General features: G+C 45.2%; 1 protein-coding gene across 3 annotated transcripts in view; it reads right to left on the bottom strand.

Moving 5' to 3' along the window:
- The window catches only part of TCF20 (transcription factor 20), a 114088-nt gene that overhangs the window by 46284 nt on the left and 43910 nt on the right, over window positions 1-23894 (bottom strand). For all 3 annotated transcript variants that reach the window (XM_033233753.1, XM_033233752.1, XM_033233754.1), the window contains exon 2: window positions 4729-10422. In XM_033233753.1, coding sequence (XP_033089644.1) covers window positions 4729-10386 — 5658 coding nt within the window. In that variant the 5' untranslated portion in view covers window positions 10387-10422. The remainder of the gene's footprint in view (window positions 1-4728; window positions 10423-23894) is intronic.

Raw genomic sequence — 23894 nt, 5'->3', positions numbered from 1 at the left:
GGAAAAATTTGGGGGGGGCACCTTCTATGAGAGGGGAATAAGCAAAGCCTCTCCCACTAGTAGGGCTATGCAGCCTCAAGGGATCCATGGCCACCAGATCCACCTTCTGTCACATCCCTGCATGCCTTCGCATTCCTTAATGTCTCAAAGGTGATTTGTACATACCAAGTTATACCCATACCCGTTCAGAGGCAATTACCTCTGTAATATCATTCATGTCAGAGGTCATTCTGATTCTCATCCACAATTATACCAAGGCAAACAAACGGGTCAATGCTGGACAGAAGCAAAGGGAACTGTGCAGAAATAAATAGATTCCCAACTCCCACACTTGTGGGAAGGGAAAAAGGAAGGAAAGTAAAGGCCATTTTAAAATAAAGAAATGTTCTAGTTTTCGGCAATTTTCAGAGTAGTGTGACACAGGGAGAGGAGCAATGTCTCTTGAGGACTTCCCAATATTTTAATGTAACACTGTGCTTGTCAAAACACCTAATACACAGGTGAAAATGGATCTCTAATGAAATATACGTGGCTTTATCTTACATGATAGGATTAAGAGCATGCTCATTAAGCAAGACCAAAACTGAATACATCTATCTGCTAAAACCTAATAAGATAAAACTAGACTCAAAGTATCCTGGACAACTGAAACATCATCTCTCAAATTAAATAAAAGGTAAGTTAGTGTAATTTTAATTTGTCCTTGAGTGCACTGAGAGAAGTAGAATAAAAGCTAGGTAAATAAAAGCTAGAAACAGATCTTACAGTGATAGTGGTACATCAGCTCGAAGAGACAACAAGCCTAACTTTTTTTTTTTTGAGACAGAATCCCGCTCAGTCGCCCAGGCTAGAGTGCAGTGGCACAATCTTGGCTCACTGCAACCTCTGCCTCTTAGGCTCAAGCCATTCTCCTGCCTCAGCCTCCCAAGTAGCTGGGATTACAGGTGCCCACCACCATGCCCAGCTAATTTTTGTATATTTTTAGTAGAGACGGGGTTTGACCATGTTGGCTAGGCTGATCCTGAACTCCTGACCTCGGCCTCCCAAAGTGCTGGGATTACAGGCGTATGTCATCACACCCGGCCTAAGACCTGGATTGAGACATAGGATCTAGAGATTTGCTGGGGAATATTTAGCCTGATTGTTGATTATCAATTATTGCTATAGAATGCCTAAAAGTTTACACATAAAAACTGTGCTATGTTAATAATAGTAAATGTTGAAATAACGAAAACACTGTCAGATGGTCACATACACATATGCACATGAAAAAGCAATAAAAAGGCTGGGCGCAGTGACCCACACCTGTAATCCCAACACTTTGGGAGGTCAAGGCGGATGGATGATCTGAGGTCAGGAGTTTCAGACCAGCCTGGCCAACATGGTGAAACTCCGCAACAAAGTGAGATTCTGTCTCAAAACACAAACAACAACAAAAAACCCACCAAATACTGTGACTTTCCAAGGAAAGCTGGGAAGCAAGAACTCAACTTTGGCAAGAGGATGATTAACGGATTATTTTGAGGGCTCAACTTTGACTAAAGAATTCTGTACTTTAGGGTCTTAAATGTTACATCCTCCTAGGATCTTTGCATTTTAAAATGTCATTGCATATAAACTTCTTAGGGGAAGTAAATCTTCTACCTCTAACTTGGAGTTTCACAGGGACGTTAATTATTAACAGTGATGTTAATAATGGAGAGAGGGAAGGAGGGAAAAATAAAAGACCATAATTGGGGGATTAGGGGACATAAGAGGAACGGGCAAGCTCCTTGCGTGACTGAATTAAAATGTTCTAATTTCAAATATATATTTCACATTCAATATAATTTTTACTATAGTCTAGGGGCACTTCCTTTTTGCCAGAAGGTTAAAAATAATATGGTAGACTACGAAACATACAGTTGTACATCCGATCCCTTCCCACAAAAAAGTGGATAAACTTGCAAGATAAACTCATGACAGCATGAGCAATGGGAAATTGGAAATAGCAGAGATGAAGTGAGTAACAGTGATTCTGTGCACTGAAAGGAAGTAGACAGTAATGATGAGTGCAGTGGAGGAGCCATTAGAAAGCCCTCCACTTTACGGCACAGAGCTTGGGGAGGCCTCAGTAAGTGGGGGTGCAACATGGGGCTGAAAAATAGAGCATTAGCCCAAAGTTTCTAAGAGGAGTTAGATCCTTAATTCAACCAGGTAACTGTCCTCATCTACTAAAAACAGGTGGGAGACTGTCAAAGTCCACCCACTGAATGATAAGCCCATATCCCCACCCACACAACCCTACATCCCCTTCTCCACTTGGCTTTTAGGATGCTGGCAGCCAAGCTTGCACCTCTAGACAGGAAATCTCAAGATTTTTCTCTGGAATAAAACAAACAAAAAAAAATTTTTTTTTTTTCCTCTGGGAAAACTCAACTCAGAGAAAAGACCTATATGCTGGCTGCCTGCCTTATTATTCTACGCAGAGGACTACAGGCTAGCAAGCCTGGCCCATACTGTAACACAGAGCTTCAAGCCATTTTTTAAAATGTCTCTTTCCCTCTTAAAAATATAAATCAAGGCCGGACGCGGTGGCTTAAGCCTGTAATCCCAGCACTTTGGGAGGCTGAGGTGGGCAGATCACCTGAGGTCAGGAGTTCGAGACCACCCTGACCAACATGGAGAAACCCCATCTCTACTAAAAATACAAAATTAGCTGCACATGGTGGCACATGCCTGTAATCCCAGCTACTCGGGAGGCTGAGGCAGGAGAATCGCTTGCACCTGGGAGGCGGAGGTTGCAGTGAGCTGAGATTGCGCCATTGCATTCCAGCCTGGGCAACAAGAGCGAAACTCCATCTCAAAAAAGAAAAAAAAAAGAAAAACAAACAAACAAACAAAATATATATCAAGACATCTGAAGAACCTCTAACAAGAAAAGAGAAAATAGGAAACAGACAAAGATTTTTAAAAATTACAATACAGGCCAAGAGTGGTGGCTCACGCCTATAATTCCAGCACTTTGGAAGGCTGAGGTGGGAGGATTGCTTAAGCTCAGGAGGTGAGACCAGCCTGCCTGGGCAACAAAGTAAGACGCTGTCTCTACAAAAAGTAAAAAAACTTTGCCAGGTGTACTGGCATGCACCTGTGGTCCAGCTACTTGGGAGGATCCCTTGAGCCCAGTGGTTGGAGGCCGCAGTGAGCCATGATCACATCACTGCACTCCAGCCTGGGTAAGGGTGTGAAACTGTCTGAAACAAAAACAAAAACAAAAAACACATTATAATGTATTCAAAAAGTAAGAGAAACGGTTACAGCCATCAACTAGGATCTGATTGTTCTTTAAAAGTCAGTACATTCAGAGAAAAAAAAAAAAGCTCTTCATATCAGGAAAAAAATAAGTAAATAAAAGACTAGAAGGCTGGACGCTGTGGCTTGTGGCACATGCCTATAATCCTGGCACTTTGGAAGGCCAAAGTGGAAGAATTGCTTGAGTACAGCAGTTTGAGACCACTCTGGGCAACACAGTGAGACCCTGTCTCCGCAAAAAATATAAATATTAACTGGGCATGGTGGCACACGCCTTTAGTCCCAGGTACCAGGGAGCCCGAGTTCGAGAATGCAGTGAGCTATGATCGCACCACTGCATTCCAGCCTGAGTGACAAAAAAACAAAACAAAACAAAAATATTAGATGATAAAGTTGGAAGAAAGCACGGAGAAATCAGAACAAAAAGATAATGAGATAAAACAGAGGAGAAAAGATAAAAACAGAGGATCAATCCAGGAGGTAAAATGCCTTATATTAATAGGAATTATAAAAAGAGAGAGCAGAGAAAATGGAAATTTTCAAAGAACTACCACATGACAAATTTCCTGAACTGAAAGACATCAGCGTACGTTAAGATCTCATAGAGTAGCCAACATAATCAATGAGGAGACCTAGTCAAGACCTATCATTTTGACATCTCAAGACCCTAGGGAAAAGGAGAAGATCCTCAAACTTTCCAGGAGAAAAACAGAACACGTACGAGGGATGAAAAATTAGAATGGCATTCTTCTCATCTGCAGCACTGGAAGCTAGAGGACAAACCAGGAACAATGACTGCAAGACAGTAAGAGAAAAATCACTTCCAATCTAGAATTCCACATCTAGCCAATTCTCAATTAAGCATGAGGCTAGGATAAAGTCATGCTCAAATATACAAGATCTCAACATTTTTGCATTTCCATGCACCCTTTCTCACAAAACTACTAAAGGATGATGCACACCCTTAAATGAAGGCCCACTTTAAGAATCATGACGACATGGTATTGGGATTCAGGAAACAGAACATTCAATAGAGGACAGAAAGAAATGAAGATGATGATCTGCCCCAGGATAACAGTTATGAAGCCAATCCAAAGAATAAATATCCCAATTGGAAAGTGTGGGTTAGAAAAGATGTGGTCCAAGAAAATAAAAAGCAAATGAATACATGAGTTAGTAATCCTAGAGAAATTAAATTTTTTAGAAGGAAATACAATCATAGTATGCTTCATAAGTTATACATTTCAAAAAATGAAAAATGATTTTAGAAGTCTACACAAATCTTCCAAATTACCTATTTCGTTTTCTGTCCATCATGTGGGGATAGGCGCTTTAACGAGGAAGAATAATCACGCGACATGTAAGAACAAAAACATGAGAGAAAAGGAACCAAATGAAATAAAAATCCCAAGCTAGTAAGAGATTTCTCATACTCACCATCTCTCTGGCTATTTCCAGCGCTTCCTGCAGGCCATACAGCCTGCCACAAACCAGGTAGATTCCATTGGCCCAGAGAATACAACCCTCATGGACCCAAAATTCATTGCTGTCAAGAGGTAGTTCAGGGATTTGTAACTCCAGCTCAGGGCCACCGTCTGAAGTGGTGGGCACGGAAGGCTTCGAGTCCAAAACAGTCTTTTCACTGCTGCCCTCGGTGGCAGCTTTTTTACAAGGGAGCCCCCTGGACAGGGACCGAGGACCTCCACCACAGTCTTCCGAGCGGTGGCGCCGCTTAAACCTGGGGTGTGCGGCCAGGCTCCTCTGCTCCTTTTGCTGCTGCTGCTGCTCTTCCTCCTCCTCAGTGTCCGTCTTGGAACCATTAGAAGCACTTTTGTGCCGTACCTTAACTTTGCTCTGCATTTCTGTGGCCCTCTTAGGAGGCGGATTCTTCGGGAGAGTGGCTGCATAATCTTGGGGATAAAAAGGTCCAAAGAGGTCACCCATGTTCCGGTAACTGGCCCACTTGCCACACAGACAGCAAACCAGGTGCCCCATAACCGAAGACTCTGTCACAACAGGTCCCTGAAGCATAAAGGACGAGGCCGGGAGCGCCTTGCTTTCAGTGCTGCTAGGTGGAGGGGTCAGTGACCTCTGACCCTTCCTGCCCCTCACCAATTTGGTCTGTTCTTCTTCTTCAGCATTGATGATTGTACAAACGGCTCCAAGTTCACACTTATTTACTACATGGATGTAAGGGTAAAAAGACTTGTTCTTGGCATCAGTTTTATCCAGTGGCTGGGTGGCATACTTTAGTTTGATCTCAGGTTCTTGGGGTTCCACAATGGGAACTGCTTGTTTGGTTTTTCGCTTCCTTGGCTGGGCCCCAGGCTTCCTTCTCTCCCTCCTTTGCCTCTGTTTTTTTGGCTTTGGCTCTCCATCTGCAGAACCTTCTGGTATCTGTGGGGGCTGAGGGGGTGGAGGCGGTGGCTGCTGCTGTTTCTTTTGTTTATTCACACTACCAATGGGTCTCCCCTTCTTTTTTCCTGATGGGAAATATCCCTTTGGAGGGAAACCCTCTTGCTTGGGTGAAATCGTCACTGTATCGTTCTCTTTCTCTTCAGCCTTGGGGTTTGCCTCAGGGGCCAATATACCCGCTGGAGGTACATTCTTTGAGTCTGGAAACATTAAAGGTGCTGTTCCACCCAGGGAACCATCTGGTCTCCCTTGGTTACTACCAGGCTTCTGTGAGGTTGTGGATGTCATGGCACCAGGGGGTTCCTTTCCGGCAGTAACCGTTTCTGCATGTGTCTCTGTCTTCACTTTGTCATCCCCGCTGCCACGCCACTCTTCTGAAGACCTTGGAAGAGGTTTCTCAATGTGCAACTCCTGGTTTGCTGGACTGACTAGGTCAGAAGCCACCTCACCTTTTCTCTTCTCTATGTCAGCATCCTGAACAGCAACACTCCCACCTTCAGGAGGACCACTCTTCAAAGACAGTATATCATCAAGCGTAACCGTGTCTCCCCCAGCCTCTGCACTGTTCGAGGATGCGCTCCTCCTAATATTTGGGGATGTAATCTTCTGAACTATAGCTTCCAATTTCAATCCCCGTCCTTTCCGTGGGGGCAGTATTTTGGTCTTAGCAGGGCTTGTGAGGGTAACAGCAGGGCAGTTTCTATTATCTGGACTTGGAAGGTCCTTGGAGGAATCTCTCTTAGGGATAGACTTGATATCCTGACTGTGAGAAAGATGGGCATAGGAATTGTATGCTTTATCAGCGCCTTCTTTTGATGGGTGAAGGAGGCGACCTTTATCTTCAGTGCTACTGTTCTTTACATCTTGTGACTGTCTCTTACTGGGAATGGGAGAGATAAAAGAACGAACACGCCTCCTCATAATTAAGGGGTTTTGAGAAGAATGATCCTCCTGGCCTGGAAGTCTTAGCATAACATTACTAGGTTTGGATGACTGTGTAGCCTCAGCTAGTCCATGTCCATCAGTCTCATGGGGTGGTCCATACCTTTTTTGACTGGCCATTCCTGGAGGACCGCTACTTTTGGCTGGAGAAGTTTGCCGAGAAAGATCCCAACAGGATTCTTGTAACTTCTGAGAGCCATGCTTTAATTCCATGCCCTTGTTAGGCAGACCATCACTAGACATTAGGCAGCGCCCAGCCTCCTGAGCGCTTGGGTCATGGTAAGTCCCTACCGGTGGGCCATACATCATACCATCTTTGTCATTTTTCAAAGGGCTCCGTACTCTGTCAAGAAACTGCTGCTGCCTTGGACTCTTCCGTGGCCCCTCCTGCCTGTGCTGTGCTGCAGCAATCACTCCCTGAGCAGAACCGCTGCTCCAGTCTTTATACTCCTCTGGTTGCTGTTGGTACATCTGTCTCTTATAATGCAGCTGAGAATTCAAACCTGCATTAGGGTCCCCATAAGCATGAGCCCGAGTATTTGTGTGATAAGCAGAGGCTAGGGTTTCTGAATTGGGAGAAAAGGGAGCGTGTAAAGAACTCCGGTTGGCCCGCTCTGAAAAGGTCATGTGTGGATTCATGTGATGAGGGTCTCCCCCTGGGCCTCTGCTCCGCCCAGGAGACATTTTCAGTTTTTCTGCAAAGTCATGATATTGAGAAGGGGACCGACCCCTCATGCCCTCCCGACCACCAACTCTGCCAGGGAGCCGCCGCATTGGCGTGGGTCTGCTGTCTTGAGGGCCATAGTCTGAAAGGGAATCATGGGTTGCTGCTCCAGGGCTGGCATTGCTGCGGTAAGACTCATGCTTGATGCTAGAAGGATGGCAGTGGTCTCCAGATTTCTTGTTATTGAAACTAGCTTGGGATTTAGACTGTTCAAAGTCTTCCTCTTTTATCTGCCCGCTCTGGGATTTCAGCTTGGTTTCCATGGACACTAAACCACCAGGAAGAATGACCGACTGACTTAGAGTTGGATTGAGACGGTCATTCCTCCCAATTCTGGTGTCGGCACTCATGTGTCCCAGTGAGTGGGCCCCAGGGTCCCTGACAATCTGTCTTAGTGGAGAAATATCACAGATCACTGATCTTCTTTCAGAGAGGGAACCCCCAGGCTCATGGACTGATGACTGAGGCTCTATTTCAAACTTTCTGGGAATTGGATAGTCAGTCAAATTGATCTGTTTCATTTCAGGAGCTGTGCTGCTTGATTTCCTTTCCCAGGGGCCCCAGTGGGGATTTTCTAATAGAGACCCAATGCTTTTGTTCAGAAGGCCCCTGCTAGCTAATTCATTGGTTTGACTAACCAAGACATTGGGCCTTGTGGTTCCTTCTAGGCTACCAGCCATCCCCTGATGCTCCTGAGTACTCCTAGAGTATCTCCTGTCAGGGTGGTGGTGGTAACCCTGAAGCACTTCCTGCAGGAGGCTTGGAAATTTTTCATTTCTACCCTTTCGTTCCCCATGGCCAGTGAAATCCCCCTTTTCTTGCCCTGTAGGATACTGAGGAAAGCCACTAACATTTCGTGGCACAGCTGACCCGAAACTATCTTTGTAACTATAGCGCAGACTTCCAGGAGATTTGCTAGGCTCAGTTCTGCTTGTAAAACCAGGGCCCGCTGCAGAGTGGCCACTCTGGCCATTTCCTTCTCCATTATGGTTGGAGTTGTTATCGCCATTCTTGTTTCCTTTGCTCCCTCCTCCTCCTGGAGGCTCTGGCTGGGGAAGTGATGCATGACTTGTTTCCTTTGCCCCACCATTGCTTGGTGGCCTTTGAGTGGCTGCAGGATCATCCTCTTGGGAGCCTTTATCTTGCCCACCAGGCTTTTCTACCCGACTTGTCATGGCTTCCCGGGAGACAATCACCCCAACTGTCTTCTCATTAACCTTTGGGTTCCCGTCGGACAATGGCATGTCCTTAGCGCCTGGTGAGGTGGCCTCTTCTCTTGCGGCAGGACTAGCATTGAGTCTGGCGGGTTCATTCTGAGCACCTTGTGCCGGTGAGGAGCCAGCTTTCTCAGAGGCTCCACCCTTGTAGGTGGTGTCAGAGCTGGTGCTCTGACCACTTAGTTGCCGCACTCTCTCACCTTGATCCTCTGAACTGCTGGAGCAGCCTCCATCTAAAGACTCTGCCATAGGGGACTTCAGCTGTTCCTCAGGTTGTGAGGAGCCTTCAGAGTTTGTGCAGCTATCTGCTTTCTTGGAAGATGAGGGCCTCTTGGAGGTCTTCTTCTGAGGGGTGAGGGCATCAGAAAGTAACATGTGCTGGACAGTGTTAGGAAGATTGGCCACTTGAGTACTCAGAGCACTCAAACTACTCAACCCAGGATCTGTCAGTCGCTTTTCTGGTACCCCTTCTAGTCCAAACCCTTTGAAGCCTGCGGCATGAGAATTAGGACTGGGCATCATTGATGGAGTTGGACTGAGTTGAGGCATCAACTGTAAAATTCTGTTTCTGGAACCCATAGGCACACTGCCTTGCCCACACTGGAGATTCTCCCCAGTCTGCATGAGAGGAGATGGGGTAGAACTACAGCTTGGAGACTGAACCACAGAGGCAGCTGGGGAAGGGTTAGAAATGGGGCTGAAGTTCTGGTGAAACTGCATGGGGGACCTCACAGGAACCTCAGGTTGGTTGTACTGCCCCACCTGGCTTTGCAGGGGCAGCTTGGTGGCAGTGTTGGTATACTGCATCACATGCTGAGGAGGGTGTTGTTGTTGCTGCGGCTGCTGCTGCTGCTGCTGCTGCCCCTGTTGGGTCCCTTGTGGAATCTTTGCCTGTTCAAAATTCTTCATAGATTGAGGCTGATAGCTGTAATTGGATTGTGTTCCATAAGCCTGTGCATTTGAACCCACACTGTGTCCTTCATACTGAGATCCAGCATTCACACTGTAACTGCCATCATAGCTCTGTCCAGACTGGCTAAAACGCTGTGGTGAAGGGAAGGAGGAGGAGGAAGAGGAGGAAGCAGAAGACTGATAGTGTTGGCCAAACTGACCCACTCTTAACTGGTAACCAGCAGCAGAGGATGGCAGAGTTGAGGGCCGCTGCATTGGCTGTAGATGGGATGAGCTGGATGCTGGTTGGCCAGTGGCCTGTGGCAGGGGCTGATGGGACTGGTAAAGCTGTTGTCTCAACTGCTGGACTTGCTGCTGCTGCTGCTGGCTGGAAGCCTGCTGTTGGTACTGAGCACTCCCTGGAGAGAAAGGCCCTGTGTAATCCTGCTGATAATGTGACACACTGCCAAGGCCAGAGTGCTGTGCTTGAAACTGGCCCACATGACCCTCACTCCCATACTGATTGCCAAAGCTGCTCCCCTGGGGGGGTCCATAGCTCTGCACAGGCCCAGAAGGCCTTCGCTGAGGAGGCTGTGGGGTTCCTGTAGTCACAGGGTCTTTGTTGCCTGCCATGTAGTAAAAATCTCCAGCCTCTTTCCTGAAACCCTGGTAACCTTGATGGCCAGAGGTCTCGCTAGCCATCGCTGCCGCAGCAGCTGCTGCTCCTCGTCGTCCACTACCACTGCCACTGCCACTGCCACCACTACTGCCACCTGCACCTCCAAAATTCTGGAACATCTGGGCCTGACGAGGGCTGAACTCTTCTATCCGGGATGAACCGTGTACCTCCTGTGGGTAGCTTTGCTGGTTTCCGTGGTAACTGCTTTGCTCCCGAAAGGACTGCATACTGTTCAGCAGCACAGCAGCAGGCCAACAGCCCTCCTAGAAATAGAAGAAAAGAAAGAAAAACATTAGACACGCATCTCCTCGGTACAAATCAAGTCTAGATGATGGAGGGGATAAGATGATTCAGATGTCCAGATGAAGCTGACTGGTTTGAATTTTTTTTTTCTTTTTGAGACAGTCTCATTCCATCACCAAGGCTGGAGTGCAATGGCACAATCTCGGCTCACTGCAACCTCTACCTGCAGGGTTCAAGCAATTCTCCTACGTCAGCCTCCCGGGTAGCTGGGACTACAGGCACGTGGCCACGATGCCTGACTAATGTTTTGTATTTTTAGTAGAGACAGAGTTTCACCATGCTGGCCAGGCTGGTCTTGAACTCCTGATCTCGTGATTTGCCCGCCTTGGCCTCCCAAAGTGCTGGGATTAGAGGTGTGAGCCACCGAGCCTGATCTTGAATTTCATCTTTTATATTTTACCCTATCCACTTCTGAAAATGCACATATGCAGAGAAATGGCCTAAAGAGTAAGACAAGAATCTGTAGTACAATGAAAAACAGCACCCTGAGTGCATAAAACCCAACATAGCAAAAACATGTATGTCTTATACATCTAATAATGCCTTCATTATTAGACAAATGAGCCCCCAAACTCAACCAGATTAAAATATGGGGCTGTGTTATTACTGTCAATGAAAAACAGCAGTTTTTCAATGAGTCTTCCAGTTACGGCGGGGGGGGGGGTGGGGGGGGGTGGAGTGGGTACGGGGTAAGAAAAACCAAATTTCTTTTTTTATTTTTTAGACAAGGTCTCACTCTGTTGCTCAGGCTGGAGTGTGCAGGGGCACAGTCATAGTTCACTGCAGCATCAAACACCTGGCCTCAAACGTTCCTCCTGCCTCGGCCTCCCAAAGTTTTGGGATTACAGGCATAAGCCACTACTTTTATTTCTTTGCTTTCATGTATTAGGGTGATCACTGAACTGCGGGTTTTAACACTGGCTGCTGATCGCCACTCCCCAACACTGAGAAACAGAACTGGCCAGAGAAATGCAGCGAATTCCTTCTATCCAAGTGCATATTTTTGCAGGTTTACTGTAATTGCCAACTACCTGTGATGACTGGTGACTCCAGGACACTCAGCCCATATGGGTTCCACACAAACTTTGAAGTCATCCTCTTCTTGGCCTAAGATTGTGTCTAAGGCACCCTTCTCTCTCCAGCACTTTCCTTCAGTTCCCAGGTACAAAGGGCTAGACTTAAGCCAGTGAATAGCAGTGACTATTTTTCCAGATTATTTTGGGTAAAAGTTTCAGCACCTTTACCCACCATGTGGTATTTTTATTTGCCAATTTTTAAACTCACAGTTACTACTGGCCATTACTATGAAAGAAGAATTAGAAGCAATCATCTTGGAGGACAGCAAAAAACAGAGAGGAAAGCAGGAATTCATCAAGCCTAGGACCCAGACTCTTTCCACCAAAGTTATCTGACTGAGCCACCGCTTTGTATTACCTTTTATGATCCCTCTTAATCAAGCTGATTTTTCCCCTTTTTCCTGGGCCTGTCTCCTCAGAGTCAGAGATGAACGGGACAAGGCCAAATTGCTCCAAATGACTTTAGAACCAATTTAAAAAAACAAGTTCCGAAACACATATGGGGTAAAGTGAGGTACTAATAGACAGTTTAGTTTAGTTACAATGGTTTATGAAGCTAGTTTCCTAGTTTCCCTGAAGGGGAACTGAAAGTGAAGTTGCCTGCAGGAAAGTCAACAACCCTTTTAAAGATAAGTCAGACTCATCCTCTCCAATCCCTGAAGTGGCTCCCACCTCATTCTTGGGGTAACTGGTCTCAAAGGCACCGGCTCCCATCCCATGACCTCTCCGACCTCCTCCCCTACCACTTCTCTGCTCTGGCCCCACAGTCTCCTTGTTCCTGGAATGGGCCTACCGCATATCTACATAGGAACTCTGTTCTCACCTGCACATTCTTCTCCCAAAGCCAGACAGCTTGCTCTCCCTTCCAGTCTTTGGGCAAGTATCACTCATTCCCTGGTCATTCTAGTAAAAACAGCTAGCTCCACACCTTTTCCCCGGCTGTAACTCCCTCCCCCGTTTTATCTCCTGCCTGGCCCCGTACTTACTCCAAACAAGACACATATATGCTACTTGTTTACTGTCTGTCTGTCCCCCGACTAAAATGTAAACTCCATAAAGGGCAGAGACTGCCTGTTCCTTGTTGTAATCTTCACATCATCACATGGGAGGCTATGTGAATGATTAAACGGTGTAAACACTAGGTCTCAGAGAACTAGGCTAGAACTCACATATTCAGAGATGGTGCTGTGGGAGTGACATGACAGAATTGTAGAAAGTGAAAACAGAATATGATCAACCTAGAAGCTGAGTTGGAGGATGGTGAAGACCTTGCCTGTAAAATCCCATGGGTCCAGTTCTAAGGGAAAGACCCAGCTTGAGTCCACACGAGAACTTTTAAGACTTCAGAAAGTAAATATGGATTAGAGCAGAAGATGGCCAGTAACCCCAAATTCTAAAACCTTGACCCACATCTTGAAATATCGTTAAGTCTAAAACAGCTAGACAAGGGTCTACTTCCTTAAGTTTGATTATATAGTCATGTGACCCAAAACCATCATTAAATATTCCTGTAAAATAATGTCAGAATCTAAAGGAAACAACTTCTCATCCTATTCAAAATGCCTCTGTTGCTTTGTTCCAATGAATCTGCAGGGCAGTAGGTAATAGCTATTCAAACAGTGATGATGATGCTTGACACTGTTCCAGCACTTCACATACACTAACTCATTTAACCCTCACAACACTAGCATGCTCGTTTTACAGATGGGGAGACAGAAGCAGAGTTCACAAAGCTCCTAGGCAGCAGGGCCGGGGGCAGGCCATGTTCTTAACATTACACTGCCCAGCGGGTCTTCCACACGGTCAGTAAAAGATGCCAGTTGTCCTGTCAGGTCGGCCTTCGAAAGTGGGTAGTCACCCACAATAAATCTGTCCCTTCACTGCCGCCCTCTCACAAGGACCTCCATACTGTTCCAGCTGGCTCTTTACCTCCCCCATCATTCTTAGAACTATCAAGAGCAATTCTGTCTACACGAATATTAATTTTTTCTGCTTGTGATGTGCTCCTGCTCTACTCAGTGCCAGTGGCCTTCTCTAGATAAAACAAGGCTGAATGGGGGCTAAATTGAACAAAAACATTAAAGTTAGCAGTTTAAACTAATGAAAAGTTTTCTCAAGAGATATTCTCTATAAAAAACTATGTTACATGTTGTTTAATTAATCCTTCTGGAAATAAAATCAGGCTTCTGAAGATCTGAGTGTATAAACAATGTTGCCACTTGCTCCATATTCTTCCTAAATAGGAGCCACCAAGAGCTAAAGGCCATTTTAAATATCAGCATATCAGGCCTCAGGCTGCCCTATCTCCAGACACGGAAACAGATACAGGAAGGACTCCTTCTCAGGTCTGTTCTCAGCTCTCCCAGGCAGATTCCCTGTCCTGTATGATACCCCTTTCCCTATTGTTATGGTTCTACTTTATGGAATAGAAGAAAAAAAAAAAAATTCAAGGCCAAATACATCCTGCATGGGTCCAGTCACGCTAAATATTTAGTATACATGAAGCACCTGAGTACTAGAAGGTGGTTGCCCAGGTTTATCTTTTCTAGGAATGCCAAGAAAACCAATTAAGAAAACCAAGTAGTATACACCAACAACAGAAAACGTAAACCTGGAGCTATAAAATAAGTAATAGGCTGGGTGTGGTGGCTCACACCTGTCAATCTCAGTGTTCTGGGAGGCTGAAGTGGGAGGATCGCTTGAGGTCAGTTCAAGACCAGCCTGGGGAAAAAAAAAAAAATTAAAATACAGTGTGATGAGGTATGCCTACAGTCCCAGCTGCTCAAGAGGCTGAGGTAGGAGGAATGCTTGAACTCAGGAGTTCAAGATTGCAATGAGCTATGAATGTGCCAATGTGCTCCACCCTGGGTGACAGTAACCTTGTCTCTTAAAAAAAAAAAAAAAAAATGCTAACAGATAATTCCAATGTTATCCCATCATCTTAAAAAAAAGCATCAGTGTAGTCAGTTTTAAAGCACTGTGATTAGTAATAATAAGTGCCTGAATTCCTTTGTTTAAATGAATACAAATAGTAATAAGGAAAATCTGATGCCCCAAAGGAGTAAGTCACCTAAGGAACTTGCATACATACTCTAAAAAAGAGGCTGGGCACAGTGGCTCACACCTGTAATTCCTGAACTTTGGGAGGTCGAGGCAGGCATATGGCTTGGGCTCAGGAGTTCGAGAACAGCCTGGGCAACACGGTGAAACCCTATCTCTATAAAAAATACAAAAATTAAGGCCGGGCGCGGTGGCTCAAGCCTGTAATCCCAGCACTTTGGGAGGCCGAGACGGGCGGATCACGAGGTCAGGAGATCGAGACCATCCTGGCTAACACAGTGAAACCCCGTCTCTACTAAAAAATACAAAAAAACTAGCCGGGCGAGGTGGCGGGCGCCTGTAGTCCCAGCTACTCCGGAGGCTGAGGCAGGAGAATGGCGTAAACCCGGGAGGTGGAGCTTGCAGTGAGCCGAGATCCGGCCACTGCACTCCAGCCTGGGCGACAGAGCGAGACTCCGTCTCAAAAAACAAAAACAAAAACAAAAACAAAAAACAAAAAACAAAAATTAGCCGGACATGGTGATGCGTGCCTGTAGTCCCAGCAACTTGGGGGGCTGAGGCGGGAGGATTGCCTGAGCCTGGGAGGCAGAGGTTGCAGTGAGCTGAGATTGCACCACTGCCCTCCAGCCCGGGCAACAAAGCGAGATTCCGTCTCAATAAATAAAGAAATAAAAAAGAGGTCTACCAACGTACTTCCCATCCATACTAACTCTCCCTTTCCTGTTTTTCTCCTATATTCCTACCTAACAGTTTCAGAAGGGCTGTGGACGTGTATTAGTGAGGTACAGAACTCTGTGCCTATACATTCCAGAGTCCATGTGCCAACCTCACAAACTCACTCACATAACCAGCTGCAGACTTGTTCTCCCCATCCTATTGGAAGGTTGATGACCTTGCCCTCTTACAGAAAACCAACACTGGCTTTCTTTGTCCTCCTTCCTCCATATGTCCAACAACATCCCACTTCCCAATCCATTCTCTTTTTTGGAAAGAGTCTTACTCTGTTGCCCAGGCTGGAGTACAGTGGCACAACCACGGGCTCACCACAGCCTCAACTCCCAGTTCAGGCAATACTCCTGCCTCAGCCTCCCAAGTAGCTGGGACCACAGGCACGGAACCCCTGGCGAATTTTTAAAAAATAATTGGGACCATGGTTGGTTAATTTTTATAGTTTTTTAAAAATAGAGACAGTCTCACTATGCTGTCCAGGCTGGTTTCAAACTCCTGGGCTCTTGTGATCCTGCTGTTTCAACCTCCCAAAGTGTTATAATTCAGCCACTGCACCTGACCCCAGCTAATTTTTTCATCCTCTTTCATGATTTTCTTATTCTCCTTCTTTGCCTTTAAATCCTCAAGATATTGACAATGATGCATCTAGTTACAGCCTTTGTGTGGGGGATATTCCCTGCTCGCCCCCCACAGCCTCTCTTCACCCTACTCTGTGCCCTAGAAGGGACACTGGAGGGACAACTGACAGGCTCTACCACCCTCTGCCTTCTGACCCAGTTTGGCTGGTAAAAGGCAGGAGAGGAGGAAAGTAAGAGAGGAACTTACTCTCCTGACTCCCACCCCGAAGTTACTGAGGCTGGCTGAGACCCTCCACCAATGGCTGCAGCTCCATCGGGCAACCTGAACATACAGCCACTTTCTCCAAGCTCCAGGAACCACTTCATACTCTGCTCTTCAGGGCTAGAAGGTAGTAGGTAACAACTCCCTGCTACTGCCAGGCCAGAAGACTTCACTTTCTTGTTGGTTTCCCCAAACCCTGCTCACCCTGTACTGTCCCTTTATTAATCTTCTGCACTGTTGTCAACTCAGCATCACGACCATCCTCCTTCCAAGCTCTCCTCTGCAGATCAGAAGCTGAGAACTACCGTTCCAGAACCCTTTACCAGCATGGTTCTGGGTTAGAGTTTGCAATGAGAAGTGCAAGAGAGATTCAGAAGGCAAAATAAATGTAGAGGCTGATGATGTTCCCTGGAGGTAGATGCAGTACACGTGGATTCATAGCGGCTTCCCCATGAGCTCATGAGAACCACTCACTATGACACTCTAGTATGAAATCATCAGAAACCTTCCCCATTCCAGTTTTTCCAGGGTTGGGTAAAGCCTTAATTCCTGTATCAACATCATTCATACCTGGAATAGAAAACTTCTTTTCCTGAATGAACCCTGAATGATACAATTAAACACTCCTCAAATTACCCAGTCTGAGTGTGCCATCTGTTTTCTACTGGGACCCTGACAAGAATTTTTCTCATTCCTAGGATTTCAGAGTAGACTGTTATCACTTGGGGAATGAGAGACTTCTATTTCATGACTATGACATAGAACAGGGACTAAAAATCCTCCCTCAACAAAACACTTAGAAATGTCAGACAAGATGCACAGCCAAGTTGCAAGAAACTAAGAAATGCCCAAAGTCCAAAATTGGATGAGATACTATGAAGAGAGTTACAGGCAGGTGCTGGGCTCTGAATGCCAAGGATGTAGTGGGGTCTGCAGGGCTTATTAACCACATGGCAAAGGTTTTAATGACCATGAAGAGACAGAGCAACGCCTCTGGCCCTCTAGACAGATCAGTACTTAAGGACTCTGGAGAGTGTCACTTGTGGCTGTAATCATTTCTAAAAGATAACAAAATGCCTTTATTATTAGGCAGTAACCAACTCATTTTCAATGACAAAGATAATGTTGTTCTTCTTCAACTGACCCAACTGCCTATTCTCAAGAAAACCATGATCGTCCCAAGAAGTTTTAGAATAACCCCAAACTGACCTTTCACTTTGAGTCTGTATTTACCATGCTACCTCATCATGACACTACTCTCTTTCCTGTATTTGTCCTTTCCCATTCCATCCTCGTCACTGTCATTTTCATCTTTCTTGGGCTAGAATAACACTTGAAAAGTTCTCTTTCTCAGTACCTTCTTTTCTTTACCTGCCATTCTGACACCATCACACTCCCTATAGGCCCTGAAGCCCTGTGACATCTTCCCAACAATTTCTGCTCCTCCCCACCCTCTCAAATAAGCCTGCTCCACCCTCTTTGTGCCATCAGCCCACTCTCACCTTGGTCTCAACTTGGAGCCTTCTCTTAAGCATCCCCAGGCCCACGAATTCCTTCTTGCTATGTGAGATCATCTAGTTCTTAAGACCTCTTAAAATGTGTCCTGCTGTATCTTAAGAGCTCCTAAAAGGTGTTATCTATGTGATTTTCTCTACAAATCTTCCTCTAAGCAGAGAATGTGTTGGCTTTACCTCGCTTAGTAAAAACAAACCAATTATTCACCTTTAACCAGTATCTAAGGTATGTACTATTGATATAATAAAAATTGCTGGCCAGCCACAGTGGCTCACACCTGTAATCCCAGCACTTTGGGAGGCTGAGGCAGGCAGATTGTTTGAGCTCAGGAGACCAGCATGGGCAACATAACAAGACCACATCTCTACAAAAAATATAAAACAATTAGCTGGGTGTGCTGGCTTGTGCCTGTAGTCCCAGCTACTCCAGAGACTGAGGCGGGAGGATCACTTGAGCCTGGGAGGCAGAGGTTGCAGTGAGTCGAGGTTGCACGCTACTGCACTCCAGCCTGGGTACTAGAGTAAGACTTGTCTCAATAAATAAATAAATAAACAAATGCCATTTATTAAGCAATCTATATATGTCAGTCACTGTGTGGTTTTACCTGTATCTCAATTAATGAATGAGGGGGAAAATTTATGTAATTTTTTCCAAAAGTCCAAATTTTCCAGAAGTCACTCCTCTAGGACAAGTTGGAGCTGACATTCTGTAACTCCAGCTCTTTTGATTCTAGAGCCCACAACCCTTTCTTTCACTGTACCACAAAATTAGGCAAGGAGGACCCAAATCCATATTTTTGAAAATCCTGACACACATTTGGGTCAGATCTCTAATAACTGTGGCTATCACTTAGTTATTGCATGCCTAACACATGTGACACACTCTACCAGGTGCTTTACACAAACGTTAATGCATTTCATTCTCACCACGATCTAAGAAATGTTAGTAGTCCTTTTCATAAATGGAGACTCAGAAGTTAAATAAGCAAAAGACTCATGGTAAACAATGAGGTAAGATATATAATATGCCCACTGCAAAACCTAGTCTGTATTTCCCAATCTGTGACATTGGGAAGCATTTTAGAAAGGAATCTTGAGGAATCTTGCTAGAAATTAGTTGACTGCTTGTACCTAGATATATCTATAACACCTGTATCATTTGATTTGTATGTGTGTGCAAATGTGGGATCATCCTAAGTGCATCAAGCATAAAGATCTGCTCAGTGACTTAATATTTCATACTCTATGTCCTGTTTGCATATGGGCATAGCCTATATTTTTCTCAGTGGCTAAAAGTTATCTTACTGTAATAGGACTTCAGAATAAGATGAAGTGTAATGAAGGTGCTGGCTTTCTCCCTGACTTGGGAGATCAGAAGAGTCTGAAAGCAACTCAGAATTCGCAAGTCAGTTCCTTGGCTAGAGGAAAAGAAACACACAAGAATGCTGCATATCTAAAAAGATTGCTTTCTGGGTGTCAAAACTCGTATTAGCCATGTAAGCTACAGAAAATATCCATCTTCAGTCATGATCAAATATATGCAGGCAAAAACTGGGGGGATAAATTTGTAACTATTACATTTCCTGGCTAGGCGTGGTGGCTCATGCCTGTAATCCCAGCACTTTGGGAGGCTGAGGCGGGCAGACACGAGGTCAGGAGATCGAGACCATCCTGGCTAACACAGTGAAACCCCGTCTCTACTAAAATACAAAAAAATTAGCCAAGCGTGGTGGTGGGCACCTGTAGTCCCAGCTATTCGGGAGGCTGAGGCAGGAGAATGGCATAAACCCAGGAGGCAGAGCTTGCAGTGAGCTGAGATCGCACGACTGCACTCCAGCCTGGGTGACAGAGCGAGACTCGTCTCAAAAAAATTTTCCTAAAAAATTTAAAAGATGATATCCCTTCTGGTTAGGTTAGGCTACAGCTGGTACGGGGGGGAAAAAAGCGCAGCATAAATGATTATGACTCTTTTGGAAAAGAAAACTGGTAATAAAACAACCAAACAAACAAAAAAAAAAACAAAATACCAACATATTCACTCCAGTAATACATATTAGAAGAAAAAACTGGCAACAACCTAACTCTTAAATTTGAAAATTGGTTAAGCAAATTATGGTATATCCACTCAAAGAAATAGTACATAATCAATAAACAATTGCAAAGATTCTAGCACCATGGAAAATTACGTAGTATCACATGAAAAGAGCAGCTCACATAAACTCATACCTGTGCTATGATTATAACTATCTGAAAATGAGGCATTCATTTAGTCCCAAGCCAAAGGGAATAATGGAGAAAAATGGAAAACTTCTGGACCATCCAGGGGGCAGCATTGTGGAAGCTGGTTTTTTTTTTTGAGACAGAGTATCGCTCTGTCACCCAGGCTGGTGTGCAGTGCTGCAATCTCAGCTCACTGTAGCCTCTGCCTCCCAGGTTCAAGCAATTCTCCTGCCTCAGCCTCCCAAGGAGCTGAGACTACAGGCGCCTGCCACCACACCTGGCTCATTTTTGTATTTTTATTAGAGATAGCATTTTGCCGTGTTGGCCAGGCTGGTCTTGAACTCCTGACCTCAAGCGATCCACCTGTCTTGGCTTCCCAAAGTGCTGGGATTACCGGGTGAGCCACAGTACTTGGCCAAAATGTCATTAACCTCATTTAAAAATTACAACCCTTACACTATCTCAACAGTATCAGAGCTTTATCTGTTCCCACTGACAGCAAAGTGCTGCTCTGCCCAAGGGAAAGAAATAGAGGCACAGGGGACCCCACAAGTCAGAAGCAACAGGGAAGGGAGGAGCTTGCCAGACATGACCTCTACTTCAGGAAGCCTGGTGCCAATGCCACACACAGGGTTGTTGGACACCACAGTGCCCAGGCAAGTGTGCACACAGAATCACTAGCTCAAAGTTATTTTTCAGAATCAGGCCTAAAGTCAGCTGAATTCCATCCCACAATGGGCAGGCCTATTATTAGACAAAATCTAAAACAGCCAAGAGGCTGTAAGCATCCTATCCATCACATGCTTCTGTAACTCTGCAAGGAGATGCCATAAATCTGCTCCTGAGCAGACCAAAGGCACCTGGGCCCTATCCTGGCCCCACCCCCAATCCCCCACTCCCCACCCCCACACCACGGCTACCTGTCTTATTTTCACAGGGGCATCCCAAGATCACTTCAGATTACCACATATGTGAGCAGGATGGCCACACAGCTCCCTGCAGAAAGGAGGCAGAAGAAGGGTGGGAGCAGTGGCATCTCTGGGCTAGAGTTCCTGTGAGATTTTCTTAAATACTGAGCACAGGGGCTTCTGAGATGTCACTGAATTTATTTTTTCATTTAAAGGTTGTATTAATACATAATTTCTAAACCTTCAGAGGCAAAAGGGAAGTAATCAGTGTTGCCACTTAGAGCCTAAAAGGATGTTCCATTTTATCATTCATTCAAATACAATTCAGGCCGGGTCTGGTAGCTCACGTCTGTAATCCCAGCACTTTGGAAGGCTGAGGCAGGCAGATCACCTGAGGTCAGGAGTTCAAGACCAGCCAGGTCAACGTGATGAAATGCGGTCTCTACTAAAAATACAAAAACTAGCCACGTGTAGTGGCAGACACCTGTAATTCCAGCTACTCAGGAGGCTGTGGCAGGAGAATCACTTGAACACAGGAGGTGGAAGTTGCATTGAGCCAAGATCACACCACTGAAATCCAGCCTGAGTGACAGAGTGAGACTCTGTCTCTTAAAAATAAATAAAAAATATATATAATTCTGAATTAAAATTCAAAAGATATCAATGACCAATCCAAAGCAGAAGTGGGCAAAAGCTATATGAAAATTAGAGACTTTACTGAACAACCCAAAAAAGCTCAAAACAAAATGAAAGAAACAAACTAGCAGAACAAACAGTATAGCTAGATAAAAAGGGCTAGTATTATAAAGAGGTTAAGTCTCCACATATTAGTTTATAAAATTCTAATAGGTTCCAGTCAAAATCTCAATAGGGTATTAAAAAAGTTTTAAGACTGGGTGTGGCGGCTCACGCCTGTAATCTCAGCACTTTGAGAGGCCGAGGCAGGTAGATCACATGAGGCCAAGAGTTCAAGACCAGCCTGGCCATTATGGCGAAACCCGGTCTCTATTAAAAATACAAAAATTAGCGGGGCATGGTGGTGCACGCCTGTAATCCCAGCTACTCGGGTGGCTGAGGCACAAGAATCACTTGAACCCTGGAGACTGCAGTGAGCTAAGATCATGCCACTACACTCACTCCAGCTTGGGAGACAGAGCAAGAGCCTCTCTCAAAAAAATAATGATTTAAATTATTTCAAATGTACAGAAAAGTGCAAGAATAGTTCAAAGGGCTCACATACCCTCTTCAGCGAGATTCTCCAACTGATGTTTTACATCATTTGCTCTGTTATCTTTTCCCGACCCCTTTGAGAGCAGGTTGAAGGCATGAAGCCCCACTGTTGCTCAATACTCTAGTGCGTTATTTCCAAAAACAAGGATATTCTCCTCCATAACTAGCATACAAGCCTCCACATCAGGAAATCAACACTGATACTACACTCTCAATCCAATCCACAGACCCCATTTGAATTCTGTCAACTGTCTCAACAATGTCTCTTTTTCCTTTCTGGTCCAGGAGTCTACCCCAGAGCTACATCTCACCAGTGTCAATCTGGAATAGTTCCCTTTTCTCTTCCTGATTTCCATGTCCCTGCCAGAGTACAGTCTTTTCATTTTGCAAGATGACCCTCAATCTGATCTGTATTTCCTCAGGACCAGACTCAGGTCATGCTTCCTTAGTGGCAATACCAGACACATGGTGCTGTGTTCTTCCCAGGGCATTGCATCAGAAGACTGATGGCAACCCAGTCCACTACTGCTGATATTTACCATATTCACCTGATCAAGCTTATTAGAGATGTAGTGTCTCAAGGCCCCACAGACCTACAGGATCAGATTCTGCATGTTAACAAGGTCACTAGCAAGTCACACACATGTTGCTGTTTGAGAAGTATCAGTGAAAGGTCTTATAAAAAGTAAGAGCCACATGGGGAAGTTCAGATTTTATTAGAAGCCTTTGGAGGGTTTTAAGCTATAGAGTGGCATGATCTGGTTTCAGTTCTCAAATGGCTCCTCTGGCTGTTTTGTGGAAAGCAGAATAGGGAGGGGCAAGGACAGAACAGGGAGTTAGTTGGTAATCTGGTTAACGGATATTGGCTGCATGGGTGAATGTGGTGTTGTTGATGGAGGTGGTGACACATGGTCAAAAAAGACACAGTTTGAAGTTAGAGCCAACAAAAATTGCTAATGAATCAGAAGTGGACATGAGAGCCGTAACAACAATGATAAACAGCAGCAGCCAATGCTAGTTAAACACAAGCCATGTGCCAGGAACCGTTCCACATCTTTTCAGGTGAAAACTCATTCAACTGTCACAATAATCCCAAGAGGTACAGGTGACAACCCCACTTTATTCAAATGAAGACAACATGGTAGAGACAGGTAGTGTAGCTGCCCAAGGCCTCAGATCTGAGCTTAGGCAGTGGCTGGGGAGCTTGTACTTCATCACCATCCCTTACAGAACAACTGCAAACATGGCACCATTTATGAAGAGGAATGAAGACTGGTAACGGGAATCAAGAGTGCTTTGCCAAACATGGCAACACACGATTCCCATTGCACGGCCACATGGAAATGGCAGGGAGACAGCTAATGCGACAGGATCTCCGAGGAAAGGTGGGGTAGGGATAAAAACGGGAAGGTCATTAGCACAGAGGTAGTACTTAAAGCCAACAGAGTAGATGAGCTCACCCAGAGCAGTTTTTCAAACTGTAGGCTGTGAAATCAATTTAGTGGGTCATGAATAGCACTTAAAAAAAATGAAATAAAGCAGAATGGAAAATAACAGCATCCAAGGCTCATGAAGCATAAGAACCGTTTTGTGAAACTTTTGTTTCTGTTGTCTGTGTGCACATGACGGTGTAGTGTGTTTGTACTTGGCTGGTATCTGGTATGGCTGAAAAAAAGATTTAAAACCACTGGTCTAGAGGTTAACTTGGAGTGACTGATTCCTGAAATCACTCTAGCATTTAGAAGTTGGAGAAGAGGAAAAGAAGCCAGAAAAGGAGAGTGAAGAAACAGGAAGGAGGAAAGGCAGTGGGGAGCCCCAAGCAAATGTGACATGTTGGACATCCAACGTGCTGGTG

The sequence above is a fragment of the Trachypithecus francoisi genome, unplaced genomic scaffold (genome assembly GCF_009764315.1).
Source record: "Trachypithecus francoisi isolate TF-2019V2 unplaced genomic scaffold, Tfra_2.0 Lachesis_group14, whole genome shotgun sequence".
In the NCBI taxonomy this organism is placed as follows: domain Eukaryota; kingdom Metazoa; phylum Chordata; class Mammalia; order Primates; family Cercopithecidae; genus Trachypithecus; species Trachypithecus francoisi.
The sequence above is the reverse complement of the archived record's forward strand: the minus strand, read 5'-3'. Positions and strand labels throughout refer to the sequence as shown.